The following is an 11,736-nucleotide window of genomic DNA, read 5'->3' as shown; positions in this document are numbered from 1 at the left end:
TGTGGGAAGATCTCTGGCGCAGGGCTTGTGCCGGTGACAATAAGCTGTGGCCCAGTGTGCCGGCCACTGTCTACCATCAGGCCCTCTCCCTTGGGGACACCTTTTCCTCTTTCTCCGGGAGGCAGCAGACCCCAGCCCTGGTGGACCATTTGCTTGATCTCACCTCATGGGGCCAGCTCTGCAGCTCCAGGTGGGCACAGGGCATCCGCTTTCCCAAAGGCTCCCAACACTTCCTCCCCGTAAAGAAAAACCCAAAGCCCCTCGGCACACCCACTGCCAAGACACAAGAGATAGTCTTGGGCTTTGCCACATTTTCCCGGGTTTGATCTGGGAAAAACAGAGCTGCTTTGTCCTCGCAGCCCTGGAGCAGCTGAGCTGAGCAGACGTGCGTGCAGAAGCTCTTTCCAAAGTCTGGACCACACTCTTGTGGCCATTGCTTGAATAGCAGCTCAGAATCCAAGGGCAGGAAAGTCCAGACAGCGTCAAAGGTGGGGAAACCACGCACGTAGTCAGGTCTGAACTAACTGCCAGGTGAGTGGAAAGTAATGCCCAATTTAAGATGCTAAAATCACAAGAATCCCAGGTGTGGGCTGCAGGGTTACTTCCATCAGCAGAATCTAGGAAGCCTCCACTTCAAGGGGCTTTTCTCCCAGCCCTCACCCTGCAGCCCCTCAGAGCCCATCCCCAGGCACTGTCCTCTGGTCAGGGCTGTGGTTCTCCCTGTGGTCCTGGACCAGCACTGGCGGCTCCAGCAAGCCCTGGGACTTAGTTAGAAATGCAACCCCTAGAAATGCAACCCCAGGCCTCACTCCGTCCTCCTGAGGCAGAAACCGAGGCAAAGGCTCCAGCCTCTGTGAGTTAACAAGCCCTCCAGAGGGTCCTGATGCTTGTGGTCTGTTAGGTATGTTTGGGTTTATTTCTGTTTATTGCTGTTGCTGCAACATACCTGGTAGCCAAGGTACTGACCCTGCAAGGTGCCAGGAGAACCCCCTGGAGACTCCCCAGGACATCTGATGTTGAGACAGTCTTGTCTTCTCTCTCACTGCTGAGGCTGGGTTCCCCCAGCAGTGACCCCAACAATCATTCCCGTGCGAGTGGGGCAATGTGGAGGTGGCCTCAGGACGCACGTCCTGGGCGTGGGAAGGTTGAGGGCAGGCCGGCTCCAAGGGCGACTGGGGACGGTGCGGGCATCCTCAGAGACGCCCCTCCCGGGGCTCAGGAGCTGGGCTATCTATCCTCCAGCCCCCATCTGTCACTGTTGAGGGTAACTCCGGGGTGTTGACCCCCGGGGTGTCCTGCTCCGCCCTGGGTGAGGCCGGAGTCTGTGGCCAGAGGACCCTCATCCAGGAAGGAGAGCGTGGAGGCCCCTACTGTCGGCTCCACGCAGCTTCCCCAGGCTGCCAGGGGGAAGGAAAGTTCTAAGACTCTGGTTCCTTATTCACTTCCTCAGCATTGGTCCTGTCTTCCCTGGACACCTCGTCCTCTCCAGGTGGAGCGCTGCCTCTCTAGACACACGTCTCCGCGGACTCTGGGCCATGCTGTGGGTGCAGGTGTGAAGTGGGGCCCCAGGGGACAGGCAGTTTTACAAGGCCACCTCTCCCTGAGGACCTCACGCTGATGGTCAGCTCACTGAAGGCAGGGACCAGGAAACGCTCTGCTCTTCCCAGGGTGGTCAGCTCGGAGCAGTCATGGCTTAAGGAGGGACACAGCGCACTCGGCTGGGCATCTGGGGGTGATAACACTGGCACCAGTCACCTCACAGGTCCACCCCATGCCCGCAAGGGGTGGCCTGTGAAGGACACTGGGCATGGGGGTCCCCACCCCTTACAACGCCTGCCTTAGACCGTGGTACCAGGAAATGACGCCCTCCCCGCTGCCCTTGACCCTCAGGAGTTGGGTGCAGACACCTCAGCTCTATCCTCCTCTCTGGCCTCCAGGTGGGATTGTTACCTGAAAAACTGGGTCCGCCACTTGGTGGGTATCAGGCCAAAAGACACAACCAAGCCAAGGAGCGGGAGAAAGGGGGATGTATTACTTTCAGGAAGTAAAGAGAACATGGAGGATCTTTCCCAAAGGAGTGTCTCCCCAGCAGCAAGACTGAGGAAGTGTTAAGCTAAGGGTATATGCATGTTCATGAAGGGGCTTGGGCAGGAGACCTCAGCATAGAATTAGGGCAAAGGTGGACAGACTCCAAGCTTTAGTTGATTGAAGTCACAAGGGTCAGAAAAGGTCAACATTATCATCCCTGAGGTTCACTGAAGTGGGAGTCTTCACAACTGGCGTCCGACAGTTCAACACAATTCTATCTACCTGGAGGTGGTGTCAGATCCCCCAGGCTGAGGGCTCAGTCCCACAAGATTCCCCCACTTCAGATGCCAGTCACAAGTCCAGGTCGTCACCTGGGCTTCTGGCCAACTGGTTGTAGATCAGAGGTTCCCACGACCCCCTCCTCAGGTTTGATTCACTGGAACGGCTCATAGAACTCAGGGAAGCACTTTACTTACTAGATCACTGGTTTGTTATAAAAGGTTGTAACTCAGGAACAGTCAGATGGAAGAGATGCACAGGGCAGGGTGTGGAGAAAGGGCGTGGAGTTTCCATGCCCCCTCCAGGCTCACCACCCTCCCAGCCTCCTCCTTCTGGGTGTTCTTCAACCCAGAAGCTCGCAGAACCCCGTCCTTTTGGGTTGTCTTTTTTTTTAAATTTAATTTAATTAATTTATTTTTACACAGTGGGTTCTTATTAGTTATCTATTTTATACATATTAGTGTATATATGTCAATCCCAATCTCTCAAGTCATCTCACCACCACCACCCCCCATATCCCCCCTTAGTGTCCATACGTTTGTTCTCTACATCTGTGTCTCTATTTCTGCCTTGCAAACCGGTTCATCTGTACCATTTTTCTAGGTTCCACATACATGCGTTACCTTTTGGGTTTTTATGGAGGCTTAATTACACAGGCACAGTTGGTTAATCTTTGGTCATTGGTGATTGAACTCAACCTCCAAGCCCCTCGCTTCCTCAGAGATCCAGGCATGAGTCTGAAAGTTCTACCTTTAATCCTCTCATCACCCGGTAGGTTCTTCTGCAAACCAGCTCCACCCTTAGGTGTGGTCCCCAAAGTCACCTCATTAACACAACAAAAGACAACTTTATTGCTCTTATCTCTTAGGAAATTCCAAGGGTTTTCGGAGTTCTATGCCAGGAAGGGGATGAAGAGCAAATCTGTACCTTTTATTGTAAATCACAGTATCATACCCGCCCTGTCTCAATGCCCCTCTTCCCCAGCAGTGCTCCCACACCTCCCAAACCTACAGTCTGCATTGAATCCCTGCTCTGGATCTGCCACACAACAGCAATTCATACGCAACATTCAGGGGTGCTGCCGAGAAGCAGAGAAATCAGACGGCCCTGAGAGTTCAGTCAGCGAGACACTGACTGGAGCAGACAGGGGCCACGTCATCCTGAAGAGAAATGAGGCTCGGGCCAGCCGGCTATGATCTATCAGCCAAGTGGGAAACACTGAAGCAGGGTGGGAAGCTCACAGGGCAAATGTGGGTGGCGCTGCTGGAAGGAGCTGTGCTCACGGGACTCTGTCTGGTCCCCCTGGTGACACTTTCCCTGCTGGGAACGCAGACCCTTGGGATCATATCATCCACTGCCTCTCTTTGTTCTGGTCACTGCTCCAGAGCCGGCGCACCCCACCCACACCATCCACGTTGCTGTGGCTCCCACCTACCCTGCTCACACGGAGAACGTGCTAGTCTCAAAGGGGGGAAGGGGTGCTCCAGTCCCCGGGACGCTAGTTCTGGCTGCAGATGAACAAACCTCCCTCTCAGGGCTTGATTTTAGAGATGAGGAGGGAGCCGGCCTCGGACTGTGGGCAGCTCCTCGAGGCCGTGTCGCCATGGAAGACCTGGTGGGGTCTTCAGGGTCCCTTTAACAGCAAGTGGCCCACCCAGGTCATACAGGTGTAAGTTAAAAAGGGAGGTGCTGGGCTGGAGGCTCTCCTGGGGCCTTAGGACAGGGCCTCAGCGGGGCTCCGAGGGTGCTGCACAACAGACCACACGAGCCTCGGTGCATAACCAGGTAACGACCATTTATTTGCTCGGGAATCTGAGATCCATCGGGGCAGGGCTTGGCAGGGAGGCTCATTTCTGCCCTGAGCCACACCAGGACGGGCAGCCCGACCAGGACTGGAGGGTCTATTTCCAAGGCAGCCCCTCCCCCACTGCTGGCTACTGGGGAAGCTCAGCTGCTTCCCCTCTGGGGTGTGTGTACGTGCATGCGTGAGTGTGTGTGTGTGAGTGTGTAGGTGTGTGCACACGTACCTCACTCCAGCTGCCCTTCTCCGTCCCTCCCTCTCTCTTGCTCACATCTCCCCTCTGGGCTCCGGCCACAGCTCAGCTCCTAAGCTAACGAGCCTCCATTCTCCCTGCCTTCCCAGAATCTCCCTAAAAGTCTCATCCCAAGTGACCTTCCAGAAATGCAGCCCCAGCTCACCCTGGTCCAGCAGCAGCTCAGATGATTTCTCTAAGGCAGGGGAAAAAACAACACATGATTGTTTTGGAGGCAACATGTTGGAAGGACAACTGCCCAGCCATCACCATAGACCCCCGGAGATCAGCTCCAAGTCACGCAGCCTCTCGCAGCAAAAAAACGTCATCAGATCCTGCACCAGAGAACTACGCTGACAACTCAGAAAGCTCGGCCCTGTGTTTACAGACCCAAAGATCCCAGCCTGTCTTCAGAGCTGCCAGCACCTCAGCGTGTCTAACCAGCTGTGTCCTTCCTCCCTGGACAGACTCCACGAGGCAAATGGGCCATTGGTTCCACGGCTGCTCAAGCCAGGCTCATCTTCCAGAAGGCGCCCATGTGATTTGGTGACAAATCCTACCAATTTGTCAGTACACTTGTCCCAAGTTTAAAAGCCAGTTGTTGGAAGGATTGCTGGCAAATAAGGAAGTTGCTGCCGATGCAAAATGTCAAAATACACCAACGTTTCCTGGATGCTTGCTTTGTGCTCGGCCCTGGGCTAAGCGCTGACCACAGCCTCCTCCATTAGCTCCTCACATCAACCCGAGGAAATGATGGCATTACTGTCCCTCTTCTACAGGTGAGGCACTGAGCCTCAGGTAGGTTAACTCACTTGCACAATCACTCTGCTAGTACACTAATTAACTTACAAATACGTTTGTTAATGCCCAATTTTTAATAGTATTAAAAAATAAAGGGAATTTACTGGCTCTTGAAATTAGAAAGTCTAAACTTCAGAGTTGATTTGGTTCCCAACAGTCATCAAACTCTTGATTTCTCCCCATCTCTCCGGTCTGCCTCATGATACAAGGGTGCCCCCCTCAGCGTGGCAAGATGGCTGCAGCAGCACACATCACATGTCCAGAAGGAGAAGGACAAACATCATCTTTTCCAAAATCCCCTGGCAAACTCCTTCTCTAGGCTCAGTGGCCCTCACCAGGCATCCCACCACTCCAGAATTGTGCCCTTGGAGCCAGCGGTGTCTCTAACCTCCCAAACTCAAGGACCACAGGGGGAGTAAAAAACAGGCTTGCTTCCAAGAGCAATGGATTAAATGTTAGAGAGGAGTCATCACAACTAGAATGTTGTGGAGCAATGAATCGAACCCAGCCCTGTCTGTTCATTCAAACAGTATTTATCGCGCCCTTGCTGTGGGTCAGGCACAATTTAGATGCTGGAGACACAAATCTGAAAGCTGCCTGCCCTCCCATCCTCCCGCTGCTGGCTCTGCTGCCTCTCAGGCTTAAAGCCTTGTGTTTTCACCAGAACTTAGCGCTGGATTAATGTCCTCCTAACCAGCTTTTCTAGGACTGAAGTGGCTCTGTGACTCCAGGCTGTCATTTAATTTCTGTCTCTCGGCCTCCTCGTCTATAAAATCAGGAATAATGATACCTCCCCCGAAGCTATGAGAATGAAATGACAAGGGCTTACATGGGAAACATAAGGAAACTTAAAAGCAGTGCGACATCCAACCCAGTGGACATGCAGGTCAACTCTCATTTTCATTCTAGGGATTCAGAGTTTTGTACATTAAACTCCAATTTCACTGGCTCGGGCTTTGTAAAGTGTGACTACGGCTCCAAAGATGCGAGTTCAATTCACCTTTCTACTTAGCCTGCAACTTATTTGTTTATAATCCACACTTTTCATTGGGGGCGGAGGGGTCGCCTATATGGAAGAGCCCACCCAGTTTCTAAACTTGTCCTGAACACTGAGAGCAAGCTTCCCCTTAGGAAAGCAGGCAAAGGTGCGCCCTAGCGTAGCCAAGGTGGGGGGAACGCACACACTCTGAAAACGCAGCAGCATCAATAAACTTCTCATGCCCGGCGGCTTTCGCGCAGCCGCGAGACAGCCCCGCCCCGAGAGTCGGGGACGGGACTTGCGGAGCTTCGTCCAATCAGAGGCCCCACCTAAAGTCGGGCCGGAGTCTGTGACCCAGATTGACCAATGAAGACTCGAGCGCGGATTTGCCGTGGTCTTCTGGGAAAGCGTCTCTCTCGGAAGCCCCTCCTCGCCTCTGCCACACCTGGGCGGGGCTAGCCTGCGGTCCGCCGTCCCACTGGCTGGCACAGCTGCCCGTCACGGGGCGGGGGCGGAGGCGGAGGCCGGGGACTCGCGTCTGCGCGGAGCTGGCGGGCCGCGCGCGGGAACCCGCGGAGGGGCCGACCGGACCAGGCGGGTCCTGGGAGGAAGGGGTTCGTTGGAGGCGGCTCTTCCTGCGCCGCCTCGGGCGAGCAGCGGAGGAGCGCGGAGCCTCGGCGCACCCGGCCCAAAAGTCCGTTGTGCCGCGGCCCGCGTGACCGGAGCCGCCCACGGCGGCCTGCGCCGACCCGGCTCGTTTCGCCCACGCCTACCCGGCTGACTGAGGCCCACGCTGTCCGGCGCTGACTAGGGCTGCCACCCCGCTGTCACTCCCGCGCAGGTAGGTGCCCCACGCAGGTCGGTGCCCCCCACTCAGGTAGGTGTCCCCCACCCAGCGCAGGTAGGTGCCCTCCGGGCAGGTAGGTAATCCCGTGCAGGTGAGTACCTCCTGCTCAAGTAGGTGACCCCCGCGCAGATGGATGACCCCCGCGTAGGTAGGTGACCCCCGCAGGTGGGTGCCCCCGACTCAGTTAAGTGATCCCCTCCCAGCGCAGGTAGGTGATCTCTGCGCAGGTAGGTGACCCCGTGCAGGTAAGTGCCCCCTGCTCAAGTAGGTGACCCCCGCGTAGGTCGGTACCCCTCAGCTCAGGTAGGTGGCCCCCGCGTGGTGGGGATGCCGGCTGGTCCCGCAGCGGGTCTTGGGCCGGTCGCAGCCCCGCAGGAACGACCTCCCTCCCTGCAGACGCCCGGGCGGGCAGCTGGGTGAGCTGCGTTTGCAAGGCGGAGGCCCGAGGTGCTCGGGGGGAATCGAGTGGACGCCGGTTGATGGGGAGTCCAGCGAGGGAGACAGGCCCGCAGGGGGAAATGACAAACTGGCTGTCCCGGAACCTTGAGCCCCAGACTGGACCCCAGAAGGGCAGGAGCCAGTGAGAGGACCGCGTCGTCCCGGCAACAAGTTCTTGTAGTGACAGATCAGGGGTGTGACCTCCCTCCACACGTGAGTTTTCTTTTCTCATTAGCGAAGTTGTTACAGTAACACCCTCATTTGGTCTCGGTGACCATTAAAGGATGTGGTGTACGAATGTAAAGCGCTAGGAAATAGGAGCTTGGAGTGAGTGTTTGCGAGACTGGACTTGAGGTCCCCGAGGGGGTGGCAGGACCCCGCACCAGCGCTCGGTACCCAGCGCTGCTTTCTAGGTGGGAGCTCCTGCCCAGCCTGGCTAGTTCTCTCCTGGAGGCTCAGGCCTACACCTTCCTCCGCCCTGAAGAGTGCCTGACTCCTTCCCAACCCTGCCTGGGATTTTTTATCTCTTTCATAAGATAATTTTTTTTTTTAAGGTTGTTGAAATTTAAAAAAATATTCAGTATTTAAGTTTGTAAATCTAAACCTATCCACTATTTTAGTAATGTTGTCCTCTGTTGGATTTTTGTTTAGTGAAATATTTTAATCATGCAAAAAAGAATACAGCTATAATAGTTGTACCATACCCTGAAAAAAGATAATAATAATTTTTCTTTGTGCTTTTGGACCTTTTTTTAAGGAAATGTGACATTTCGGCTACAGTTGAAATTCTTCCTTGCTGCCACAATCTTGCACCCCATAGAAATTCTTCCATCTGGCCTGTCTTTCCTCGGCTCACGGGGCTCCCCTGTGCTCCCAGGAGCTTGGCACCAGCTTAGCTTCTTAGAGCCCGTCATGAGGACTGTGGCCACCATGTTGGTCCCGTCCTGTCCTCATGGCATTTGTTCTCTTACTCTCTTAGGAAACCTGCCTTCTCCCTCCCAGACCCTGTAGGTGAGCTGAGGATAGACTGATTGGCCTTTGTTGGGCCACTGTTCCCTTCCCCAGGGTGCAGCATCTTTACCTGCTTCTCTAATTTTTTTTTTTGGCCGTACCATGCAGCATGTGGGATTTTAGTTCCCCGACCGGGGATTGAACCCGTGCCCCCTGCAGTGGAAGCTTGGAGCCCTAACCACTGGACCGCCAGGAAGGTCCCTTTACCCGCTTCTCTAGGGCAGTCACAGCTGTTCCATGCTTCCAGGAAAAAGCGGCCTCCCACTATCAGATGTACTACAGCTTATAAAACGAAACCGTTAAAATTCATAGTAATAGCTACCATTGCGGACCATGTGGGTCTCAGGCTTTTTAACTAAGCACGTGGTGTACACGGCTTCTTTTCATCCAACATTGCAGTTATGCACAGCTGGGGATGGTCCCGTTTAAAGTGAGCGAACTGAGGCCTAGTCAGACCAGGCGTCAGCAACAGTGTGCGCCTAGAATCATCTCTCCACCATGTGTAGTCGTTCTGCCACCAACAGAGGAGGAGGAGTATTCATTTGTCCGGCAGGATGGACAATGGCATTCACACAGGGTCTCTTCCACCTTGCCGCCCCACAGCCCAGCTCCCCCAGGTACAGGAAGCACCTGGGTGGAGGCCTTCCTCAGCGGGGCCAGAGATGGCGTCCGTGGACTTCAAGACCTACGTGGACCAGGCCTGCCGCGCCGCTGAGGAGTTCGTGAACGTGTACTACACCACCATGGACAAGAGGCGGCGGCTGCTGTCCCGCCTGTACATGGGCACGGCCACCTTGGTGTGGAACGGCAACGCTGTTTCGGGACAAGAGTCCTTGAGTGAGTTTTTTGAGATGCTGCCTTCTAGTGAGTTCCAAATCAACGTGGTAGACTGCCAGCCTGTTCACGATGAAGCCACCCCGAGCCAGACCACGGTCCTCGTGGTGATCTGTGGGACGGTGAAGTTTGAGGGCAACAAACAGCGGGACTTCAACCAGAACTTCATCCTGACAGCCCAGGCCTCGCCCAGCAACACGGTGTGGAAGATTGCCAGCGACTGCTTCCGCTTCCAGGACTGGGCCTGCTAGTGGCGTGGGGAGACACCCCCAGACTGAACTCTGTGCTCCCTCGAGTCCCAGGGGCCCTTTTCGCGGCGTACACTTGTCATAGCTGCCTTTTCAAAGTAGTAAAATTCTCTATTTTTCTACTTGCCCAGTAGAGACCCTGTCTCTGGAAATTCTGATGAATAAAATGATAATATGAATGTTGCTTCTTTTCCCTCACCTGATGTGTTTGGTAGGTTTTGGAGAGGGGGAGCAAGAGAAGGAGGGTTAAAGGCAACAAGCTCAGCAGAAGGCACTGCAGGGGCTGAGGTCCAGGGCCGAGCACCTGCCCCAGGCACAGGTGTGCACACAGGTGTACGGGAGCCGGGCTCACAGCCTGCGCACACAGGAATCCGTTGGGACACTTTGAAAACTCACCAGGCTGCACATCCCGGACCAACTACTTCTGAATATCTGAGGGTGGGGCTGGCATTGGCATTTTACAAAAACAACCTAGCTGTCCATTAAGACACTTTAGAGCACATCAGAATCCCCTAACGAGGTGCTGGGCCCTCCCTTAGCACCTGTGCTGGGAGTTACATGGATGAGAACAGGTGAGATACCTGGAGTTGCTTGTAAATGAAGCAGCTACATTGACTACTCCCTTACGAAGAGAAGGAGGAGAACTGCTTTTAAGAGGAAGAAGTACTGAGGTGGGGCTCGGGGGCATCAGAATTGGATGCTGGTTTTATTGACCCTGAGGACCAACTCTAACTGCATTTCTCCAAAGTAAAGAAAGAGAAGAAAACTAGAAGTTTCCATCATCCTTTGATTAATAGATGAGATCTTGTGGACACGTGGCTTCCCCAGGTAAATCTGTGACAAAAGGTTGGGCTAGGGGTGTGGGTTAGGATTAGGAAAGGGGGAATTTGATGTGTAGGCTGCACGGATAGCAGGGGCCTCTAGCCTGGGGCTGTGGCGTCCACTGGGGATGGCTGGGCAAGGTGGGCATTGCTGCTGTGTCGGGAAGGATCTCACTCCCCTCTGATAGAGCAAAGGGGCCTGACCCTGGGGATTGGACAGAGAGCTGGTGGGACAGGAACAGGGCAGGAGGCAGGACAGAGGCTGCTGTACGGGGGGCAGCTTGTACTTAAGGGCAAGCCCTGGTCAGTTTCCCTGGCTGAGATGCAGGCCTGAGCCCGGAGCCCTGCCTGGGGATTGTCTCGGGCGCTGGGTGATTGGGCCCCTGGGAGAGGCCAAGAGGAAGGCGGACATGGTCCTCAGGGTTCATAGAGTTGCTAGGGGAGCAAAAGCCCCCCAGAGCAGGAGGTCCGTTCTCCAAGGTCAGATCTCGGCAGTGTTGGGGGCCTCAGAAAACCCACTCAAGTGCCCCAGGAGAGAAGAGATCCCAGGTTCAGAGACAGCCAACTCCTCTTACAGAATGCTCGCCTCCGAAGGCTCATGACTGAGAAACTCAGGGGTGATGGAGGTGGGCCCAGGGGGCCAGAGGGGCTCCAGCCCAGCTGAGGGGGTGCAGGCACAGAACCTTCTAACACTTGAGGCCTCGGGGGGATTTAGGTGAATGCAGGACTGTCTTATCTACAGGTGAGCACCACGTGTCATCAGGGTGTCCCCACCGAAGGGCATGAACTGCCCTCTGACCCCATCCCACTGAGAGCTCAGTCAGACGTCACTTGCTCTGTGGGTGGACCGAGCACCCTGGTTTGCCCAGGACGGGGGCTTCCCAGATGAGGCTGTCAATGCTATGGTCAGGAAAGTCCCAGGAAAACTGGAACTAGTTGGTTACCCTACCCTCAACCCAATTTCTGCCACAGACTAGTAAACTCTAAACAGTACGGTGGCCTCTAGAAATAGGCAAGGAGTGGAGTGGGGTGGGCCCATTAGTGCTGGGAGCAGGAGAGCGTCAGGCTGTCCCACGGGGCCTGGTGAGCGGACATGTCCCCCAGCCACTCGAAATGTGGCTCGTGTGACTGGGGCACTGGGTTTATACTTTATTCTAGTTAATTTCAACTTGAATAGCCATGGTGCTTGGTCCCTACTGTACTGGTGCAGAGATAAAGAGGAATGCTGGTCCGGAGACAGGTGGCTGAGAACCTGGAAATGAGTGTGGCCGGGGCCTAGGCGCAGGCCCAGGTGACAGAGGGGACATGTGCCCCTTCTTAGCTGGAATGGGCCTCAGAACTGACCAGGTTGATATGAAGCACAGACCCCCGCTGCCGTCTCCTAAGGAGAGAATTTTGTCCTGCCCATCAGGAGGCG

General features: G+C 55.0%; 1 protein-coding gene across 6 annotated transcripts; it reads left to right on the top strand.

Moving 5' to 3' along the window:
- Positions 1 to 6,627: 6,627 nt before the first annotated feature.
- On the top strand, positions 6,628 to 9,681 carry NXT1 (nuclear transport factor 2 like export factor 1). Of its 6 annotated transcripts, none has more exons than XM_082431776.1 (3): positions 6,628 to 6,961; positions 7,364 to 7,618; positions 8,816 to 9,681. In XM_082431776.1, the coding sequence occupies exon 3, from the start codon at positions 8,971 to 8,973 to the stop codon at positions 9,499 to 9,501; it is 531 nt and encodes a 176-aa protein (XP_082287902.1). In that variant the 5' UTR covers positions 6,628 to 6,961; positions 7,364 to 7,618; positions 8,816 to 8,970; the 3' UTR covers positions 9,502 to 9,681. The 6 variants fall into 6 exon arrangements, with proteins under 6 accessions (XP_082287902.1, XP_082287901.1, XP_082287904.1 ...); XM_082431775.1 differs by having other exon boundaries at positions 8,163 to 9,681; XM_082431780.1 differs by having other exon boundaries at positions 6,629 to 6,961; positions 9,020 to 9,681.
- The last annotated feature ends 2,055 nt before the right edge of the window (positions 9,682 to 11,736 follow it).

This window comes from Balaenoptera physalus (genome assembly GCF_965194825.1).
Source record: "Balaenoptera physalus genome assembly, chromosome: 16".
In the NCBI taxonomy this organism is placed as follows: domain Eukaryota; kingdom Metazoa; phylum Chordata; class Mammalia; order Artiodactyla; family Balaenopteridae; genus Balaenoptera; species Balaenoptera physalus.
This window is presented reverse-complemented; position numbering and strand designations above follow the sequence as displayed.

What these genes read in the sequence shown, in the direction of transcription:
- NXT1 (XM_082431778.1), top strand. Translation starts at nt 8,971, where the DNA reads ATGGACAATGGCATTCACACAGGGTCTCTTCCACCTTGCCGCCCCACA.